The 21,917-nt window shown below is 54.3% G+C and overlaps 1 protein-coding gene across 5 annotated transcripts in view; it reads left to right on the forward strand.

Moving 5' to 3' along the window:
• Window positions 1-21,917, forward strand: part of COL27A1 (collagen type XXVII alpha 1 chain) — a 151,954-nt gene that overhangs the window by 40,284 nt on the left and 89,753 nt on the right. For all 5 annotated transcript variants that reach the window (XM_019966794.2, XM_019966791.2, XM_019966793.2 and 2 more), the window contains 5 exons: window positions 7,775-7,819; window positions 8,460-8,513; window positions 8,942-8,986; window positions 12,240-12,293; window positions 13,183-13,227. In XM_019966794.2, coding sequence (XP_019822353.2) covers window positions 7,775-7,819; window positions 8,460-8,513; window positions 8,942-8,986; window positions 12,240-12,293; window positions 13,183-13,227 — 243 coding nt within the window. The remainder of the gene's footprint in view (window positions 1-7,774; window positions 7,820-8,459; window positions 8,514-8,941; window positions 8,987-12,239; window positions 12,294-13,182; window positions 13,228-21,917) is intronic.

The following is a 21,917-nucleotide window of genomic DNA, read 5'->3' on the forward strand; positions in this document are numbered from 1 at the left end:
AACGGTAGCCATTTGGCACTGATCCTGCTGAGCGGTTTGCCTGCATCATCTCATGTGGGGAGCCTTGAGCGAGAAAGCACGTCAGTGGCTGAGAGGCGAGGCCAGTGTGCCCTTTGCTCATCAGCATGTTGAATTTTGGTGTCACCTCATAGTGACACCAGTAGCCCTATTCATTCATTTCTTCAACAGGATGGATTGGTTGCCTATTGTGTGTCAGGAAGTGTGCAGGCCTCTGAGCTGAATAGAGACAAAAATCCCTGATCCTCAGAGTTTGCAGTCTTGTGGGAGGAAGGAGGCAATAAAAATGGTAAAAATACGAGGTGTGTTAGAAGATGAAAAAGGCCATGGAGAAAAGTGGGCAGGAGAAAGGGACTTTGAGTTGGGAGTTTCTCATATTGACTAGTGTGACAGAAAGGCTTGCTGTTCCTCATCACATCGCTTCCTCACAATAGCCTCCAGCAGTTAAGCAGTATTATGCCCATTTTACAGCTGAGAAAACTAAGGCCCAAATAGGTCTCATTCATTCATTCACTCTTCCAGTCATTGCACAAAGATGTACCTATGTACCTGGCCCTTTGCTGACACAGGTGTTAAATGCCAATGAGATCACTGAGGGCTTTCGGAGAGTGAAGTCTACAGCCCTGGTTCCCAGCCCCTCTGTGTGTGAGAACCAGTGCGGGAGTTTGTCCTTCACCTCCACAGGGGTTCCAATTCAGCTGGTCTCAGTGGACTAGAGCACTAGATCATCACGTGCAGCCAAGGCCGAGAGCCACTGGGCTAGTGGACAGAGCTTCCAGGGTCACTAAATGGCAGACCTGTGATTTGAACTCAGGTCTTCTAACCTGCAGGCCCTTTCCCTCTCTACAATGCTGATGGAAACAGTTTCTTACATAAGAGCCTCCCCACCTTCAATAAGGCTCCCTTCTCCGCATCTGTCTGCGATGCTAGCCAAGGGACTCTGCTGAGCTGATTCCCAAGGGCAGGTCAGACACGCCTGGATGGAATCCCAGCTCTGTCCCCCTCCTGCTCTGTGAGCTTGGGCCAATGGCCTCAGTTGCTTTGTGCAGTGTTTCGGAGGGTTAAATAAGATGCTATGTCCTCAGCACCCAGCGTGAATGAACGAATGATCGTGAAGAAGCAGCACTGAAGAAGGTCTTGCCCACTTGGTCCCATCAGTCATCTTGCTTAGTTACCAGTTAACTGCCCTCCCTTGTGGCTCAGATGGTAAAGAATCTGCTTGCAGTGCAGGAGACCTGGGTTTGACCCCTGGTTTGGGAAGATCCCTTGGAGAAGGAAATGGCTACTCACTCCAGTATTCTTGCCTGGGGAATCCCATGGACAGAGGAGCCTGGCGGGCTATGGTCCATGGGGTCACAAAGAGTCAGACATGACTAGGGACTCACACACACACACACACCCTCCTCTAGCCCAGAAAGCTGGAGAGCCCTGTTTGCTCCTTGGGAGGGCAGAATCCAGTGCTGTCCCTAGTCTAATCCCCCTGCCTTCGCTCCTATAGAGCAAGCGCTTCTCAACTGCCCCCAGGGAACAGTTCACAGTGGAGGCATTTTTGGTCATTACCCCCTGGGAGGGGGCGCTTCTAGCTTTAAATGAGTAGACGCCAGAGATGCTGTTACAGATCTTGTGATGTATGGCACACACACCCCACCCACAGCAAAGGCTGATCCAGCTGCGGTGTCAGTGGTGCCAAGACCAAAGAATTCTGCTGTATAGAAACCTTCGAAGCATCCAACCCATGTGCCCTGGGCCTTCCTGCCTCCCTGTATTTGTTTATGCTGGGCTCTCCCCTGGCAGGCTCTCTCCTCCCTACTCATCTTGATGTATCAGTCTCGATTTTACCCTCACATGCCATCTTTTCCAAGAGTATCTGCCCAGCACCTCCAGGCAGAATTCGTATCTGCCTTCTCACACCAGCGCATTTTCTCAGCCTCTTTGGGACTCTGCATTTTCTGGCTAGCGGGCAACTCACTGATATTCTTGGCATAGTTGTCAGACTAGACCAAGTTCACAGAGGAGGACCTCTTCTTCTTTGTTCCTCATGTGGGGCTCAGCACAGCGCTGGACACAGACATCTGCTCTTTCACCCCACACCTCCCTGCCTCCTCTGCCCATGGAAGACATAACGAGTTGCTCTTTCTTGCCAAGCCTAATTCAGCCTCAGACTCTTTCTTAACACATTGCTCCAGGCAGACATCACTGATGGAATAAAGTTGGTACCCAAATTGAAACTTCCTCTTGGCTCCCTCCCGCCACCCTCACCCTACCCATAACCCCTCCCTATGCCTTCTGCGTTGGCCACTGTCTGAGAGTCTGTAGTAAAGTGGGCAGGCAGAGGGGGTCATCTGGGGATGTTTTTGGGGGTGTGTGATTGACAAACCTTAAGGCAATCTCCTGCCTTTCTGCAGAACTGCCAGTTCTATCTGGACATAGCACCCCCAGTTCCATGTAGCACCCCCAGTTCCATACTGCACCTCCAGTTCCAAGCAGCATCCCCAGTTCCAAGCAGCACCCCCCGTTCCATACAGCGCCCCTACTGAGAACCTCCTTGGGTTCCCCCTGTTGCTGAGCTGTTCTGATCTTCTGGTGCCTACACCCACTCTGTTTCTTTTTTTTTTAAGAACATTTATTTATTTAAAAGAATTATTTATTTTAAATGGCTCTACTGGTCACATCGTTGCGGCATGTGGGATCTTTAGTTGTGGCATGTGGGATCTAGTTCCCCAAACCCAGGATTGAATCCGGACCCCCTGCTTTGGGAGCACAGAGTCTTAGCCACCAGACCACCAGGGAAGTCCCTCCGGCTCCGTTTCTGAACTCCGCTGACCCTCTGCTCTCCAACGAGGCTCCTCCTTCAAGCCTCAGCTTACACCACCACCTCCTCTGCTTGGGTGTCTGTACTCCCCTAGCAGTCAGCGCTACTTTGTCCTGCTTCGTATGTGTTTAGTGCCCATATCCTGTTCTAGAAGGTAGGGAGCAAGTTTGCTTTGTTTACTTGTGTGTTCTTAGTGCTAAGATAGAGTCTGCCACGTTGGTGGGGCTTAGCAAACCTTTGAATGAAGGAGTAACCAGATGAATGAAGGCTCCATACAGAAGCTCTACCTCCCTGCTCTGACCTCTTTCAGGTACCCACTGAGCAGAGTTCAGCATCAGAGGCCTGACTGTACTGGGATGGACTGTGCTTTCGGACAAGCCACACATCACATTGCAGAATCCCATAGAATCCTATCGTTTTGGGGCCAACAGGGTGCTTTGAGAGGCCAGCTAGGGAAACTGAGGTGCAGAGAGGAGCAAGAACTTGGCGGGTATGGTGTCATGGCTCACTCCGCCTCTTGAAAGATGTTTCTTCCTCCTGACCCTTTCTATTGAGGGCCTGTCCATCCTGCTGGCTGCCCAGTGTGGCCTGGGAGCTGCCAGGGTGGTAGAGAAGTTTAGCCGGAAGCCTCGTGGAATGCTGAGTGGGTCTGGTGAGCTTTATTCTACTGCAAGAGAAGCTGGGGCCTCGTGCAGGCTGATATGGAGCCTTCAAGATCAGTGTGCGAGGGGGGATCCGCTGAGAGGTCTAGGCTGGTTCTCAGGACCCCCAGGAAGGGACAAGACCCCCCCTCCCCTCCCTTCCCAAAGCCCAAATAGCATCCCAGCCGACGGGGAGACTGTCTGCAGTAACAGTGAGGTGATGTCTGGTTTTTACTTGTGCATTGTAAGCAATGATTAATCTGGCTCCCAAACCAAAATATAGCCCGAGTTCTATTATAAACACGGGTCCTGTAGAGACCCGCCTGCCGAGAGCCAGAGGCCCCTTGCAGATTTCTGTGGTCCCTGGAACTCCCCTGAAGCCTCTGCTCTCCCCTCGTCCCGGTCAGGCAGCCATCACCCGTGGGGAAATCACTGCCCGTGGGTCCACCTTGCGGTCAGCGCCCGCCATGTAATTGCTGGGGCCCTGGAGAAGGTAATGGTTTAGATTCTTCCAAGACCTGGGGCCCTGTCATTTGAAGCTATTTCACTGGCCCCAGCTTGGTAAACACCGTTAAGGTGCTTTCCAGGGAGCATAGGAACCCCCACCCCCACCCCAACCCCATGTCTTGGCTGTGTTCAATCTCAGCTGTTCCCAGTCCGCTAACAGAAACACGGGTTCGTGGCAGTGTTCAAGGCCCTTCTGGGTCCATGGTTTGGAAAAGACCTACGAACTGTGGCCTTCTGGACAAAGCCCAGCCCAGTGGGTCTGGAGTCATGGGGAATGGTCTGGGCTTGGCCATAACTTGCCAACTAGCCTTTGGCGAGTCTGTTTACCTGTCTGAGCCTCGGTTTCTCATTGTATCCAATGAAGGAGGCTGTGAAACTGATGGCTTAGGTCCCTTCCAACTCAGACAGTGGGTTCATGATGCTACAGTGACCCACAAGCTCAGACCTGGGGAGGTGAGTCTGTAAGAGGGTCTTTCCCTTGGTGACCCTGTGACTCTTCCAGGTGAGCTCGGGTCTCAGCAGTTAGGACATAGGACTTCGCAGCCTGCTGTGTGGCCTCTTTACCTCACTAAGCTTCAGTTTCCTCATCTGGCATCAGTTTCTTCATCTGGCAAGTGGGCATGGTAATTCCTGCCTCTCAGGGATGATCGCAGGTGTTGATGAGATGGTGCACCTAGGCCTTAATGCGGGGCCAGGCATAGAGTGAGTCACTGTTCACGTCCCCAGTGGTCATTCACTTCCTTTTCACTGCATCCTGAGTAGGAGATTTACTTGAAATCTCCTCCTGGGATTTCACTGACAAGTCTGCCAAAGCATTGGTTTCTAGCTTCTTTGTGGCTGCAAGGAAGCCAAAGGAGCACGTGGTGCGCAGGGCTCCCTGGACCCCTCTCGCTTCTCTTGGAATTCTTGCTCTGTTATTGCACTGGCTCCATTATGGCACTGAGGCAGCAGAGGATGGCAGAGAGAGGCTCAGAGAAGGCTTAGAGCTCAACCCCTGGGCTGAGTCACACAGCTTAGAGCTCGAGGCGCCACTCAGCTCTCCATGGGAAAAGGCTTTGCTTGTTTTTTCTCATCGGCAGGCTTCAAGTGGAGAAAGGATGATGGTCATACATCCTGTCCATGACACATCCCTGCTCAAAACCCTCCTGTGCTTTCCTGCCATCTTTCCACCTGGCATGCTCTGGCTTCCTGCTTCTTTTCTGACCACCTGGTCACTCTGCCACTCACCCCTCACTCATTCTGCTCCAGTCCCACGGGGCTCATTCTTTCTTGAGAGCGTTCTCCCTCAGGGTTTCTGCCCCTATTGTTCCCTCTGCCTGGGAAGCCTTTCCCCAGAGAGCCAGCCCTGTGTCCAGCCCCGCTGCCTGCCACGGTCACCACCCTGCCCAACATGGCCCTGCTCTGTCCTCTGACTCTGCTCACTTTTCTCCATAGCGCTCCATAGCACTCTCCATAGCGCCATAGCACATGCCACACATTATCGCTTTTTTAGAATTTCGTTTTCAGTGATGATGAGAAAACACATCACGTACATTTTTCCATCTGAACCCTGTTTGTGTGTGCAGTCCAGCAGTGTTGGGTATGTTCACACTGTTGTGCAATCGATCTCCAGAACTTTTTCATCTTGCAAGACTGAGACTCTACCCCCATGTGAGCAGATCCTTGAGACATTACGTTTTATATTTATTTGTTTTTGTATCTGTTTAATTAGACTGTAAATTCCGTTAAGGCAAAGGATCTTGTCTTCTTGTTCACCCGATGCCTAGCATGGGGCCAGAGCATGAAAGTGCAGCAAATGTTTTGTTGCATGAATGAATGAAATATAAAGATCATGCTACTAACAGCAGCTGGTCTTTATGGGGCCGTTGACTTCAGTGTGGTGCTAAGTGCTTCACACATTATATCATACAGTCTATAATGCCAACCCCTGAGAACCCCATTTTGCAAGATGAAACCATGGCTCAGAGAGGGGGCCCCAAGGCCTCCAGCCAGTAGGGAAGCAGGATAGGGATCCAGATTAATCTGAAACAAGAGATCTTACCCACTCTGCATGCTGGCTGCTGACTGTGGCCGCTGCATCACTTTGCCCATTGGGGAAGAATGGCATGCTGGCGGAATCTCACCCAGCCGTGCTGCATCAAGATCATGGGCCCCAGGTCTGAGATGCAATCACAACGCTGAGCAGTCTCGAGGCGTGAGTAGGTGCAGAAGGAATGCTCGTAAACTCCCCAAACCTCTTGGATCAGAGCGATGCTGTTTATAATTAAAGAGTGCCGCTTTCTAGGGGTCTGTGGGGGTGCCAAACGTGTGTGCCTGTGGGTGTTTGTGGATGTGCATGAACTGTACATGCCCAGGGAGGCTGCAAGGCTCTCCGTGTGGCCTCCGGTGTCAGAAGGACCCAGTGGTGAGCTTGAGCCGCTGCTCCTTAGTAATGGGATTCTGGACAAGTGACTTCCATTCTTCAAGACTCGGTTTTCTCCTCTGTAGGATGGAGATGATATAAAGAACAGTGGGTAGAAGGGGTTCACAGGCATCGTATGTGTGTGTGTGTGTGTAGTCTAGAGTCTTGTTAATCACCAGCCTGGGGCAGCCCTAGGGCTTCTACCTGCAATGCAGGAAACCTGGGTTCGATCCCTGGGTTGGGAAGATCCCTTATAGAAGGCAATGGCTACCCACTCCAGTATTCTTGCCTGGAGAAATGCATGGACAGAGGAGCCTGGTGGGCTACAGTCCATGGGGTTGCAACGAGTCAGACACGACTGAGTGAATAACATGCTGGGGGAGCCCTAGAACTCCTGAGTTCCAGAACACCAGAACTGAAGGGTCCTCGGAGTTCTAACTCCCTTATTTGACATCCAGAGAAGGGCAGTGACCCCTCCAGGGTTGCACAGTAAGTCAGAGATGGTCTGGACCCAGCACAGGGCTCCGGTGAAGGGGGGATCTAATGGAGATTACCCCATCTCCACCACACTGTCTGAAACGGAAGCCCCTGCTCCGTCTTGTTTCCTAACAGCCCAAAGCTTAGGGAAGTTTGAAGTCTGGGGTTTCCCTGCAAAGAGCTCCTTACACTCATGAAACAGTCCAAGTGGCTGTCCCCAGTGCCACCTGCAGGCACACACTCGTTTTGATTCTCTTGACCTGGAGACCTGGCCTTGGACCACGGGAATTAGACTGTGGGAACAGGACACATGGTTGGTACTGAAACGTCACCAGACTCTTTCTCAGTCAGTCCAGCGGCCTCTTGTCCCCTGGAATAGTGGCTGGAATCACTGGGAAGAAGGGGGGCAGCTATTTGAGGGTCACACGATTGGTCAATATGTATGAGATCTTTTCTGACAGGGGGTTAGTGAGAAGGTTCCGACAGAAAAATCCCAGCATTGTATGGTGGGTGAGCACAGCTCAGACTTTAAGGTCCTCATCTGTCCGCCCATCACTGAGACATCCCTCCAGCCCTGCTTCGGACGTTCTTACCTTTTCTCTGGGTTTGGAAAGAAGGGTGGTGATAACAGCAGCGGTCTCTCCCAGTTGCTGTATCCTAATTCAGCTTACAAGCCCTGCCCCAGGAGGGATCAGTCCCGGCTGTCTTCTGGTCTAAGAACCACTGGTGATAGAGAGGAAACTGCAGGATGCCTGATGTACATATCTCCACTCGGACAGCAGTTCTCAAACGCGTACTAGCACACGTCCCTGCCATAGCGCCTGCAGTGCTGCGAAGGCAGGCGGGAAGGCCGCACCTCTGTGATCCCTGGACCCAGACGTGTGGTCCTGGGCTCAAGTGGTTTCTTTCCCTCCGCAGGGACAGAAGGGTTATCCTGGACCAACGGGGCACCCCGGAGAACAGGTGAGGGCTGCAGCCTCAGCCCCGCCCTCCTCGCCCTCCCTTGCTCCAGCCCCCCTGCCTGTCCTTGGCCTCCACCCCACCCTGCCCGGTTCCACGAGTAAGCTCCAGAGCCAGGAGGCTCTGCCTCCCATCCCGCTGGGGCCCCCACCCGACCCCACCTCTCCCCCAGCCACATCTGCCTGAAAGGGCTGGAGTCCACGCCGGCCCAGTGCTGGCATGAGCCGCTGGACTCCGGTTAGCGCCATGAATAGCTGGCCTGTTCCGGGCGATGTTAGGGGATATTATACACGCCACCACGGGGTTTGCAGGAATTTTGGCTGCCCTGGCCCAAGTCAAACATCAGCCGCTGCCAGCATGGGAGAGCCCAGCCAGGCCCCCTCAGTGCTTTATTCCTGGGCTGCAAGGACAGGGGGTTTTGTCCCTCCAAGCTGGTCGGACCGGTTTCTCAAAAGGGTGGGCTGGGGGAAGAGGGTGGGTTAGCGGGGGCGCCCAGCAGGCCGATGGCCTCCCCTTCCTCCCCTTTCGTCTCACATTCCTGCCCTTCTCTTTGTCCATTGTAAACCCCGGTCCCCCACCGCCCTCCAGACCTGGAGCTGGGCAGGGTCTCCCCTTTCCTTATGTTTCTCTTATTCCTTTGCAGGGGCAGCCAGGACCCGAGGGTAGCCCAGGGGCCAAAGGTTACCCTGGCAGGCAGGTGCAGTATATGGCTTCTGGAAGCTCTGTGGCCGTGGTGGTGTGGAGCTGGCCACGGGTGCCCCCAGGCAGAGGGAGGCGGTGGGCTGGGGGCCCAGGAGCTATACCTGCCAGGTGGGCCCTGAAGGAAAGGGCTGTTCAGGGCGCTGTGCTGAGGAGCCTTCTCTGAAGGCAGCAGGGCAAGGATGCTCAGGAGGAAACAGAACAAAGAGTAGTTCTGGGGTGTGAGAGCGTGGCTCCAGAAGCTCTCCCAGCCGCCTGCTTGGGCCCCTGGGGTAGCTGGGGGCTCCGTTTGAAGATCAGGAGTGTAACCCCACTCCTATCATACAGAGGGACAGCTGAAGCCAACGGAGACAGACTTGGCCTGGGTTGTTGGCAGCAGCTAGAACGTCTCCATATGTCCTTGCCCTTCTGTCTTTTGTGTTTCAGGGGCTGCCTGGACCTGTAGGAGACCCTGGGCCCAAAGGTAGCCGGGTAAGTGCGACTTGGCACGTGCCGCCTGCCTGGGGGTCCGGGTGGGCATTTCCTGTCCCTCCAGCGGGCCCCGTGGGCGATTGGGGCTGTAAAGCCTGCAGTGTCCACCCAGGGTCTTCTCGGGGAGCTGGGGCCTTGGTCCTCCCGCCTGAGTGCTCCCAAGAGCAGAGAGGCAGAGGATGGCTACATGGTGGGGAACCCTGGAGCCAGCTTGGTCTCCACGGCCAGGCAGCTGGGCAGCACAGGTCAGCTGGAGGCTCGGCCGCAGTCCAGCTGCTATAATCACACATTTGCTTGCTGTGTCCCCCAGCAAGTCCAATCAGTAGGGAACCAAAGCTGGGGCCACTTTGTTTGTCACTGGAGTCCTCTGAGGCCTCACTCCTACACCTAGCTGAGGGCTGGGGTATCACCCTTTAGGGAAGGCAGTCCTGACCAATGAGTGAATGTTGTCCAGGCCTGAAGGCTAATGGAGCATCTCCTCGGCCCCTCCTTCAAGGCCCCTGAAACGAACCCTGAGTAGCCAGCAGGCTCTTTGCCCATCTTTCCAGTGGGAGGGATGTCCATTCCTACCCCTGGCACGGTTAGGGGGATGCTAGGAATTTGGAAGTGTAAATCCTGCTGAGGTGGGCTCCCAGGTGGGTTGTGGGGCAATGGAGAAAGTTCTGGGTGAATTGAATGGGGGTAAAACGGAGTTTAGAAGACTGAGAAGCAATCTAGTGGAATCCTGTCTTCTATATACAAGGAAACTGGGCTCATGATGGGGCCCCAGTTCCCACAGCTTGCCTAAGGTGGGGCTGGGATTGAGGACCCAGGTATTTGGAGGGCTGGGCTGCCTGCCTTTTAAAGAATGCTCAGCAAGTGGGTCACAGAGTCCTCGGTCAGGCCAGGTCAGGTCAGGTATGACGTGTCCTTCGAGCCTGAGCCAACGCTATTTATGGCTGCAGTCTCAGCCCGAATCCCTGGACCTGACGGGCGGGTGTTAGGAGAGTGGCTGGAGGTGGGAAAGTTCCCCAGGACGTGTTGATGATGTCAGTGATGATGATGATGGTGATGGGGGCGGGGCAGTGATAGACGGGGGCTGAGGAGGCTCCTGTCCTAGGAGCTGGGCCCCCTCCTTCCCTTTATCCAACTGTCCCCGCGAGCTCTGGCCCCAGAGGGGCCTCCTGAACCGAGGGAGAAGGGCTTCCTGGTTCAGCCCCAGGTCTCTGATCTACCAGGAGGACCGGAGGAGCGAGGCAGGCTAATGACATCTGGGGCTGCTTGCCATTTGCCTTGCTGTGGCATCTAGAGGTCACGTGTGCAGAGGATTGCTGGTCTGACCCTGGCACACACCTTTTCAGGGTCACAGCGCCCTGAGCAGCCTGGGTGAGCCAGGGCCACTCAGGCTGCCCACCCAATCCTGCCATCACCGGCCTTATGTTTATGAAGTAGGCAGAGCACAGACTTGGGGTCCGGGCAGCTGGTTTGGAGACCTACCCTGCCATTAACCAGCTGTGGGAGCTTGGGCACATCTCTGGACCTCTCTGAGCCCATCACTGCAAATCTGGGATATAAGCCCTGCTAGGAATGGTCAGTAAACATCATTTGTTAAGATGATGCTAAGAAAGGGGCCTCGTGACCTCTTCTAGGGACGGAGAAATGTTTGTGAGTCTGCACTGGTTGCTTGTTTATGGGAGGCAGGGTAGCAAAGTGGTTAGAGGGGCCCTGGCCCTGGGAGTCAGATGACCTCAATTCAAATACCACATTCTGCTACATGTGACCTTGGGCAAGTCACTTAGCCTCTCTGGGCCTAAATGATCTCACCTCTATAGGAAGCTGACTAATAATTCCTATCTCCTGAGGGTGTGCAGAGGGCACAGTAGATGCCTTAAATGTTTGCAGAGGAAGGAGAAGTGGGTCTGGCACATACTTTGTGCTCAGTAAATGTTAGCTTATGTTGTTCCGTCGCCCAGTCGTGTCTGACTCTGTGACCCCAGGGACTGTAGCATGCCAGGCTTCCACGTCCTTCATCTCCCTGAGTTTGCTCAAACTCACGTCCATTCAATCAGTGAAGTCATTTCACAAACATCTAGAGAGTACAGATATGATAGGAACCCTGGGCTAGGTTCCTGCTCTGGAGACGTTCCCGGGCTAATGAGGCCATGAAACATGGAGAAAGATAATGAAGATACAGAAGAGAAAGTGGTAAATCTATTAAGTGGGGTACAAATAGGGGCTTCCTTGGTGGCTCAGTGGTTAAGAATCCACATGCAATGCAGGAGTCACAAGAGATGCAGGTTCAATCCATGGGTCTGGAAGATTTCCAGGAGGAGGAAATGACAACCCACTCTAGTATTCTTGCCTGGAGAATCCCTTGGACAGAGGAGCCTGGTGGGCTATGGTCCATGGGGTCGCAGAGTCAGACACGACACTGAAGCAACTTAGCACCCATGCAGGGGGTATAAATAAGGGGCCGGGGAGAGGGGAGGAGGTTGCTTCTGGTTGGAGGCATCAGGTATGCTAGCCAGAGGAGAGAACCTCCGAGCCCGGCTTGAAAGCATTGGTTCTGCAGTCGTGGGGGTGGGAAGGGCATGCCTGGTGGAGGGCATGGCGTGGAGAGAGGCTAGAGGGCAGACGATCCGGACTCCACCCCTGACTCGCTGTGCTGCTTTCTCTCCAGAGCCTGGGTCTTCTTTGTCAGTGAGGAGGAGGACAGGCCATCTGCAGGGTCCTTGGGAGGGCTGAACTCAGTGGCACACGTGCTTGGCAGGATGCCAGCACGCCGGGGTGGCAGCGGCTGTCACTGCCGGCCACCCTCAGGCAGTCCAGGGTGATGTGAGCCCCACATGCACAGCCTTGGAGGCCTAGAAGGAGGCATTGCAGGAGCCACAAGTGCCCGCCAGCCTCCCTGGGAGGGTGGGTAGGGCTTGGTGCCACCCCAGCATCTAACCCGGCAGAGAGCTTCCTTCCAGCAGGTCCAGGAGCCCCCGGCATGGGGCGGGCCTTCCCCTGCGAGTGCCCGCGCCCTTCCCTGGCGTGAGGGTATGTGCCTTTGGACTACATCGTGGAAGCCAGCACCATGCAGTCCATGGGCATATACACTTGCCTCAAGGCCTATGTCATCGTGGAACCACTGGAGCCGCCACCGCTGCCTGCAAGGAAGAGGAGCCAGGCGCCAGAGTGCACAAGGGGTGTCTGGGCCGGGCCGGGCCGAGCCGGGCAAGCCACACCCCACCAGCCAGCCCTTCTGACCTCCCCTCTGCTCTTTTCCTAGGGCTACATTGGACTCCCGGGGCTCTTCGGCCTGCCAGGGTCTGATGGAGAGCGAGTGAGTATGCCTTCTCTGTTTATCTCTCCCCCACCCACTCCCTCTGCCACGGGCCAGGCTGGAAAAGTTCTGGAATCCCTCCTGGAGGAGGTGCCGCAGAGTTAAACAGGTGTCCACTAAGGGAGAATTCGAGGCAGATGCCTTCCAGACACAGAGAACAGCACGTGCAAAGTCAGGGACAGAAGCTTACTTGGCGAGTTTTAACAGCACAAAGCTCTGAGCGCAAGGCAGGAATGTGGATGGGAGACAGGCCGGAGGGGGCCCCCGGGCACAGCTATATGGCCCCCAGGAACCAAGGTCAGGAGAGGGACTGTTCCGAAAGCATGAGGAGCTCCTGAAGGGCTTTCAGCAAATGAGAAGTGGGCTTATTTCAAATTTCCGATCAATATGGCCTATGGACCAGATCCCACCAGGCACGAGTTATGTGACGCTTTCCTGAACACACCACGCTCATTTGTGTATGTGTGTCCGGGGCTGCTGGAGTTCCCAGGACAGAGGTGGTGTGCCCCACCTGCCTCTGGACTGGCTCGTCCCCTCTCCACCTGAGCCCACATTTGGGGACTCAACTGTAATCTCATCAATAAGCTGGGGAAAGAGAATTGCAGGGAAACAGCGGGAGCATTTATTGAGTATCCACTCAATACCAGAGTCCTAGGTGCTTTCCTCAGGAACCTCCCCAGCTCAGGTCCTTGCAGGCCCCTACTCTGAGGACCTGCATTTAAGGACCGTCCATCCAACGTGCGCATCACTGGCGCCGGTTGTATATGTGGACTGGATGCCAGGCTTACCGTGACTTCCTCTTGTGGGTGGAAGAGAGGCTGGTTTGGAGCAATGCTGTTAGTCTCCTGCTGGAATCCTGTCCTGATCTCTTCCCTGTTTCCTTCTACAGGGTCTGCCTGGCGTTCCTGGCAAGAGGGGCAAGATGGGTAGGCCGGTAAAGATTTTCCGTGTCTATTACGCAGATTCTATGGGTGAACCTGACCTCCCACTGGCCATGTGGCCCGTCCACCCATGGCCTGGGCATTCTTCGCTTCTCTCTGCTCCGCCCTGCTCTGCTTTGAGTGTGTGGGCAGGAATGGGGGGCTGTCTGGGCCTCGGGTCCTGCTGCCAGAACACTTGAGTGGCTGCTGCACAGCTGGGGCTGGGGGCTTCTGAGGACTCTGGGCCCTTCTGGGATGGTGCTTCTCAGTGCGTCCAGCAATTGTCCTGCAAGGTGGTTCTGTGTCGGGGGGCTTCTGTTGTCTGGGTCGTGAGTGTCCATGCTGGGGGCCTTGTCTAGACTGGATATCTGTGCTCCTGTGTCTGAGAACACTCAGTCTCTGTATTGTGCTGGTTTCACCTGTTTTACTGCTACACACACAAGGCCAGAGGGCCCTGGGGTGTTGGGCAGGCCCACCGGAGACGTGACCACAAGACAGGCTCAGCAGGAACCCCGGTTCACCAGCTCTGACCCTGATTGTCCATTGTAGAAGGAAATTATTTCTCCCTTTTTTTGGGAATCTGTGGGGCAGGAAGAAAAAGCCAAGGCCCAGAGAGTTCAAGTAACTTGCCCAGAGTTTCACAACGGAACCAGGATACTAACTCTGTTCTTGTCCAGGGCCTCTGATCTCAGTGTTGGCTCAAGTTCACGAGTTGGCAATAATGCTGCGCAAGTGGATTCCTAGAATCTTTGCTTGGGGGAAAGTCATTCATTCCAACGATCTCATTTTTCACAAGGGGAAACTGAGGCTCTGAGAGTCGGGGTGATACGTCCAGGGTCCCGTTGTCAGGTCGAAGGAGACCCAGGATTGTAACTGAAGCATCTTTCTTTCAGCCCCGGCCCCTGCTGGTGGCTTAAGGTTCTCTGCTGCTGCCCCACAGGTTCACTCCTGGGCTTGGACCCATCTTCATCTCTGGGTCTGGGCCTCCCTTTGTTTGTGGTTGATGGAGAAGGGATAGTGGGGGAGTTAGAAGGTGAGAGGCAGCTGCAAGGGAGCCAGGAACACTCAAGGGTGGCCAGAAAGGGGGTTGACTGTGATTCTGTGGTTGACATGCGTGTTCATGACACCTTACCTGTTGTAGTATAGGGATCTGGGCCCTCTGGGGGCCAAGTCGGGGGGTGGGGTTCAGAGAAGAGAGACATCCAGGTCCTGACCTCATGGAACTGACAGAAGGGGCACCTCACCCGTTCTTTTGTGCCTGAGGGCTAATTGTTGTTGTTCAGTCAGTCCTGTCGAACTCCTTGCGACCACATGGACTGCAGCATATCAGGCTTCCGTGCCCTTCACCAACTCCTGAGTTTGCTCAAACTCATGTTCATTGAGTTGATGATGCCATCCAACCATCTCATCCTCTGTTGTCCTTCTCCTCCTGCCCTCAATCCTTCCCAGCATCAGGGTCTTTTCCAGTGAGTTCGCTCTTCACATCATGTAGCCAAGTGCTGAAGCTTCAGCTTCAGCCTCAATCCTTCCAGTGAATATTCAGGGTTGCTTTCCTTGAGGATGGACTGGTGGGATCTCTTTGCTGTCCAAGGGACTCTCAAGAGTCTTCCCCAACACCACAGTTCAAAAGCATCAATTCTTCGGTGCTCAGGTTTCTTTATAGTCCAACTCTCACATCCATACATGACTACTGGAAAAACCATAGCTTTGACTACATGGATCTTTGTCAGCAAAGTAATGTCTCTGCTTTTTAATATGCTGTCTAGCTTTGTCATAGCCTTTCTTCCATGGAGCGAACATCTTTTAATTTTGTGGTTGCTGTGGGGAAGAGCTTTCCAGGTTGAGGGAAGAGCAGGTGCAAAGGCCCCGGGGCAGGAGTCCTGCTGGGTCTGAACTGCAGTTTTCTCATCTGAAAAATGGGAATAATAGCTTCTAGGTCATGAGGTCATTGTGCTTGTCACATAGTAAAAACTCAATAGATGGTAGCAGTTATTGTTTCTATTTGTAGTTTTGTGGGTGACTGAGGATTCCTCTGGGCTGTGTGAATTTAAGCCAATGGCTTGACCTCTCTGGGTCTGTTTTCCCAAAGCTTCAGTCACAGAGTGGGAGCCCTTGGCTCAGGTAGAATGTCTCAGTGCAGCCCTGGAAATCACCTGCCAAGGCAGGAGACGTAGGAGACACGGGTTCAACCCCTGGGTCAGGAGAGCCCCTGGAGTTGGAAATGGCCACTCATTCCAGTGTTCTTGCCTGGAAAATTCCATGGACAGAGGAGCCTGGTGGGCTACAGTCTATGGGGTCGCAAAGAGTCAGACACGACTACGTGACCCGTAGTTGTCCCTGAGCACACACTCCCGGAGGCCCTGCTACCTGCGTGGCATTTGAACCACTACATGTGGTTCTCATACTGATTCACTGAGGTAAGATTGATTATCTATTTTCCAGGCAAGGAAACCGAGGTTTCAAAGCCACGCACCCAGAGACCCTCTGAGGCCTTGCCACACTTCAACCCCTGTAACAGACAACTCATTTCTGTCTCTTCAGTCCACGTCTTTGTGCCTTTAACTCCCTAAGATTCCACCCTGCCCTCCATAATGGGTGTTCCCTGGCACTGGGGTGTCAGGCGTGGGTGCGAGGAACCACCCCCATTCCGCCAAGGAGTCCTATGGCCACACAATACCCCAGAGGGCCGTGAAAGTCTGCTTGACCCTGGTCCAATCATCTTGGCCAGCGCATGGGCAGGGTCTGCCTCAGAATGATTTAATATGTATGGAATAGAGTCCATATCCCTGAGTCCCTTGGGCTTTGTGTGTGCCTTTGTCTGGCCTCCCAGTCTACTGCGCCCTTGGCCCACACACTCCTCGCCTGGTCTTTAGGGCCATCCCCCTGTTACGTGCTCCTAAGCCCCTGATCCGTTTGATGGGAGTTGGGGGCTCCTTCTGTGAATGGGTTTTCTTCTGGTCAAAAGCTTTGGGCCAGACGATTTCTAGGCACTTATTACCAAGAGGAAATGTCAGGAGAATGAGCTGAATCCCTTCATGCCAGATCGCAGCTGGCCTCATTTCTGGCAGGGCTGGCAATGATTTTGCTGTGGTCCGTTTCTCTCCAGCAAGCAAAACCTCAGGCCCATGCATACGGCCTGCTCAGCATCAGGAGGCTGTGTGGGAGTCTTCTGCGGATGGGAGCTGTGAAATACAGCAGAGGTCAGAGCACATCAGAGCTGCAGGAACCCTAGTGATGACCTGGCCCCAACTCTTGGTCAGACGCATAAGTAGACGTAGCTCAGAGCGGCCAGTAAACTCGCCCAAGGTCACACAGCACATTGGTGGCAGAACTGGGACTTGAACCCAGGACCCTTGCATGCTCAGGCAGGGTGCTTTCCCTGTCACCCCTCTCCTCTCTGTGCTCCCATCTTCAGCCTCCAAAGGAAAGCTTACTCCACATCTCTCATCTCACATCGCCTGTGTTGTGGTTTCCCGAGGAGGGGTCCAGATATAAGATGTTACCAGCTTGGCTGGAGTTGAAGAGGCTTCTCCTGGGCTGTTAGGGGCATGACGCAGTGACACAACTGGGGACAGAGCCATGCCTTGCAGTCTCTCATGGGGCCTAGGATGATGCCACAGTGAATCCTCTTGTCTTGCACTCTGGCTTCACTGTCGAGCCCGCTGGAATGCCTGGCAAGACCAGCCCCTGCTCACAGCTTCTCTCGTGGCTTCTGGCCAGACCTGCCAGGGCTGGTCTTGTGTAGCGAGTCAGGCGGGCAGACCCTAAAGCTTAGAGCTGGAAGGGTCCAGCCTTGGCTCCGGTTCCCTCCGTGTGTGGCTTAGGGACAGTTGGGACTCGGCCAAGGCCACATGCCTGTCTGGGGCAGGACAGGGCTTCTCACAGAGTTCAGTTTTGGCTTCAAGCTCTTTTTCAGCCTGAGGGCAGCAGGGAGCAAAGTGGTTTCCAAGTGGAGAAACTGAGGACAAAACAGCTGAAGGTCCTAAGCGGTGGTGTTGCTGTGAGCTGGGGGTGTGATCCCTAGGGTCCGAAACTGGAACTGGAACTGTTCCCAGGGCTGTTGGCAACCCCGGGATCCTGCTGAGAACTCTCCCTGCCTCCCTCCATCTTCCTCCCCGCGGCGACTCCTTGTGGGTGGATTCCTGGGTAGATATCAGAAGGTAGGGTGAAGACGTGCTCAGCGTCCTGAGAAAAGGGTGCTGGGATCTTAAGGAATCTTTCCCTGTTGGAGCACTCGGAGGGCACGCACCTTCTGGAAGAGAATACAGGCTGTTGTCAAACCTGTGCAGGAGCTCCTCGACTTTAGCGAATGTAAACCCTGTAAAGAGGGCTCCAAGTTTCTTCTGCAGGCTTTTCCTCGAGGTTATCATGAATTCCACTGTTAGCACTTAACCAGCGTGTGATGGCATTTTAGAATTTACTGGAGGCTAAGGCCTAATGTTGCCTGGAGAATCCCAGGGAGGGGGAAGCCTGGTGGGCTGCTGTCTGTGGGGTCGCACAGAGTCCGACACGACTGAAGCGACTTAGCAGCAGCAGCAAGGCCTAATGTTACCAGAGACTGGATTGCAAGTATCTCACTTCTTCCTTAGCGCAGGGGAAGCTGGGCAGGTGAGTTGTCAGGTGGGTGGGGCAGGACTGACCATCTCACAGGCCAGAGAGCTGAGTCTTCAAGACATAGCAGGACTTCTGATCCTGGAGACTGCAGGCATCCCCTCCCCGACGTCTCAGCTTCTGGAGCAGGCCGTCGGTGTAGACACTGGCTGGAGGGAGGGGGCAGAGAAGATGGCCCTCGGAGACCTCCTCAGCCTCTGGCATTCTGCCACAGATGTGGTTATGAGAACTGTCCCTGTTGGGGCATCTGTTCCTCTGAACTGCCGTAGCCAAGAGAGAATGTGGAGTCTCGCCCTGGATCCTGGTTCTGTCTCCTCCTGGGCCTTGTTCTGCCCAAAGTACGAAGCATTCAGTTCCCCAGGGGGGCCTGACCTGGGGAAGTGGGGAGACCACGTGGCTGGGGCCCGGCAGGGCGCCAAGCTCATTCCTTGGGCCTCGGGCCAGCTTGCTGTAGCCGGGAGCTCAGGCCTGCGGAGGAAGGTCCCGCCATCGGCCGGGCTGTTAGTGTGCGCTATGCACGGGCGGGCGCGGCCAGAGGGGGAGAAGCAAGCAGGGTGGAGGTGGTGGTGCACATTCCGCTCCACCGCCACTTCTCTGGGACCCCTTGGATCAAGCATCAGGGCCCTGGGCAAGTGTCGGAACTGGGATGTGTTGCTCAGCGGTGGAGGGGTGTGGCAAGCTAGCAAGGTGAGGGGGCCTTGGGCAGGTTCTGGGCCTCAGTTTCTCCACTGACGAATGAGGTGCTGAATGCCAAGAACAGCTAGGGTCTTTCCATCTTAGACCATCTATGATTATTCCAGTCGCAGATCTGGATGCCAGTTCCAGCTCTTTTAAAGCCCTATCTTTTTTCTGATTGTGCTCTGCTTAGTCACTCAGTCGTGTTTGACTCTTTGTGACCCCATGGTCTGTAGGCTAGGCTCCTCTGTCCATGGGATTCTCCAGGCAAGAATACTGGAGTGGGTTGCCATGCCCTCCTCCAGGGGATCTTCCCAACCCAAGGATCCAACCCAGGTCTCCCACACTGCAGGCAGATTCTTTACTGTCTGAGCCACCAGGGAAGCCCTTTTTTGGATTATTGTGTTCTTAATTACCCTAGATTTCTAGGTCATCTCCTTGGCTCTGAAGAAAGCAAGAAAAGGTGGATACAGGGCTGGGTATTGAGGCGGCTGAGCACAGCAGAGAACCAGAACCAGTCCTGAGCCTTGGCAATGCCATTCCCTCTTATGTGTTAGCCCAGGGCTCTCAGGCACCTTTGAGAGGCTACAGGCTTGCTCTAGCCCATTCTGTGTACTCACTGTTGATTCGCAGCCAAGAGAATGGGCTCTGGAGTCAGACTGCTTGAGTTCAGACCCCAGTTCTGCTATTCCATAGCTGTGTGACTTCAGACAAGTTCCCTATTAGCCTTGGACCTCAGTTTCCTCATCTCGAAAATGGGGCCAATAATAGGTCCTCTGTATAAGCTGCTTCTCTTATTGCTGTCACCACACCATCATCAGCCACTGGCTCTCCTTGGGCTGCATTTTCTCCGCATAAGTGCCTCTCTTTGGGTTTTTGACCGTTGATTCTGATGGTCTAGTCTTGGCTTAAGCCTCAGAGAGGTGCCCCCACATCGCTGCTGCCTCCACGTGCCGGCAGGGACTCGCCCTCCATCCAGCATCTTGGCTCAAACTCTCAGGACCCCGATTGTACAGCAGAGAAAACCGAGGCTCAGAGAGGCCCGCGGGTGGTGGAGGGTTGCCATCCGGTTGCTTTGGTTCTAAAGCCTCATGGGGGAAGCTGGCCTGGCACCTGGATCTGAGAGGAGTCCCTGAGCCAGCCCAGCATGGCCCTGACTGCAGACGCATGGGTTTGAACCTGTCTGGTGGCTTCCGCGTGTGAACATGTTGGGCATCTCAGCCAGGATTGATGCCTGGAGAGTGCTGTCACACTGTCTTCTCTTCCTGAGGTGATGGGGCTGGTGGCAGGGTCCCGGGGGCATTCCTGCTCCTCCCTTCCAGGCTTCGTCTAAGGGATGGGCCAAGCTGAAGGGTTCTCAGAGAGCACTCCCCCAGCCTGAGAGGACAGTGGGTCAAGTGAGGGTCTGCCTGTAGTCACATAGCCCACCTGGGGGTGAGCCCAGCTAAGTCTCCAGGCTGTCTCCAGACCCTGGATCTGGAGAGCACAGCATCGACTCCCCAAACCCTGCCTTGTGAAGTCAGCCAGGTGTCCGGCTAGACAGCATCCCACCTTGTCACCTGAGGGATTGTCCTCTGTCTTGCCAAGCCCCCAGCTGCATCCTCCAAGGTCAGAGGTGGTGGCTCAAGTGCCTTCAGGAGCCTCCGCTGCCCACTACTCGCCCAGCTGAGATCTCCTGCCCCAGGAGATGAGACAGCTCTCTACCTTATAGCATGCCCAAGTGGGGCTGGATTGAAATTTTCCAGGGGGACCCTAAGGATGTGGGAAGAAGCATCTTAGATAGGGTCAGATGTAGCCCCATGAAAACTTGATCTGGAGGGGCATGCTCATGTGCACATGCATGCACAAACACACACACACACACACACACACACACACACACGCCTACCTTTACCACTCTCTAAATTCAGTCAGGCACACATTCGAGCAGCTTCTGCATGCCAGGATGTGCCCATACTCAGCTCATACAAACATGGCAGAGTTGAGAGAGGTGGGACCTGGGCTCAGCTCTGCCACAGACTTGGTTTTTGTCTTTGGTGAGGTGACATTTCTCTCTCTGAGCCTCAATTTCCCCATCTGTTAAATGGACCAATAACCTTCCCCTCAAGGGCGAATGTCAAAGCCACTGGCTTGGCCCAGATCTCTTTAATGTGTCCTCGTTTCCTCCTTTGGGTGTCAGAATGAAGCCACGCCTCCTACAGGGTCCATATCAACACCTTCCCTCCTGGTCCACTAGGGTTTCCTGGCAGAGGAGGGATTTGAGGGGAATAGTGTTCTGGGCAGGGCAGGACGAAGGCCCAGATGCACACACGCTTCAAGGTCTCTTTGCTCAGCCAGTTTAGACTTTGTAATTGGCTTGGGTTTTGTTTTTGTCTTTGGTCTTTTTAGTTTAATCTACTTTCTGGATTCCCCCAGTGGCTTCAGAAACCAGAAATAAATTATCCTCCGTGAAGAATCTTGACTGTTTGAACAGCTCAGGCCTCCTCTTGGTCAGAGAAACATGTGCTTTGTTTTTTTATTAAATTTCCCTGGAAAAACAGTGATTTGAATTCAAGGAGAGGAGAACAGGTTTCCCTGAATTCCAAGCTCAGGGACTTTCTTTTCCTTTTGAAGTAGAATGGAGCTGTCCCCTCCTCCTCGGCTCCGAGAAGCTTCTCCACAGCTGATGTTTTTCCAGCTGCCTGTCTCCCCAGAGAGTGTGGAGAAGGGGTCAGGGCGGGGGCGAGAGGGCCAGACCTGCCCGCACCAGGCCGCCTGGTTTTTCTTGGCTGCCGAAACTCACCTGTGGCCGTGGTGCCCGTATTCCCTGTCCATGTGACTCTATGACCTTGACACCTGCCCTTGAAGAGCCTCACTTTCTTCATTTGTAAAATGAGGATCATGATTCCACAGGTTAGCTTTTAAAGAGCACATCACAGAAATTGCAGAAGGTCAGGGCTGGGAAATGCTGCAGAAGCCTCTCCTGCTTGGACCCATGGGGAAACTGAAGCTCACGGGGAAAGGCATGACTCTAAATTCTCAGCAAGTCAGTGACTGGTGGAGGCCTAGACCTTCCTGACCCGCCCCCCCCGCCCCCAGCCCCCGCTCCATCAGGACCAGGTCTCAGCCTGGTGGAAGTTCAGTTGCTAAGTCATATACGACTCTATAGTCTGTAGCCCGCCAGGCTCCTCTGTCCATGGAATTTCCAGGCAAGAATACTAGAGTGGCTGGCCATTTCCTTTTCCGGGGGATCTTCCCGACCCAGAGATCAAACTTGGGTCCCCTGCATTGTAGGTGGATTCTTCACTGATAGCCACCAGGGAAGTCTTAGCTTGGGGGCTGGCCTTTATGTGCCAGGAAGCTGGGTACTCTTTTCTGACACTCAGAGAACATGAAAAGAGTGCTCCCTGGCCATTCTGCCAGTCCTTGGGAAGTTCTT

This window comes from Bos indicus, chromosome 8, assembly GCF_029378745.1.
Source record: "Bos indicus isolate NIAB-ARS_2022 breed Sahiwal x Tharparkar chromosome 8, NIAB-ARS_B.indTharparkar_mat_pri_1.0, whole genome shotgun sequence".
In the NCBI taxonomy this organism is placed as follows: domain Eukaryota; kingdom Metazoa; phylum Chordata; class Mammalia; order Artiodactyla; family Bovidae; genus Bos; species Bos indicus.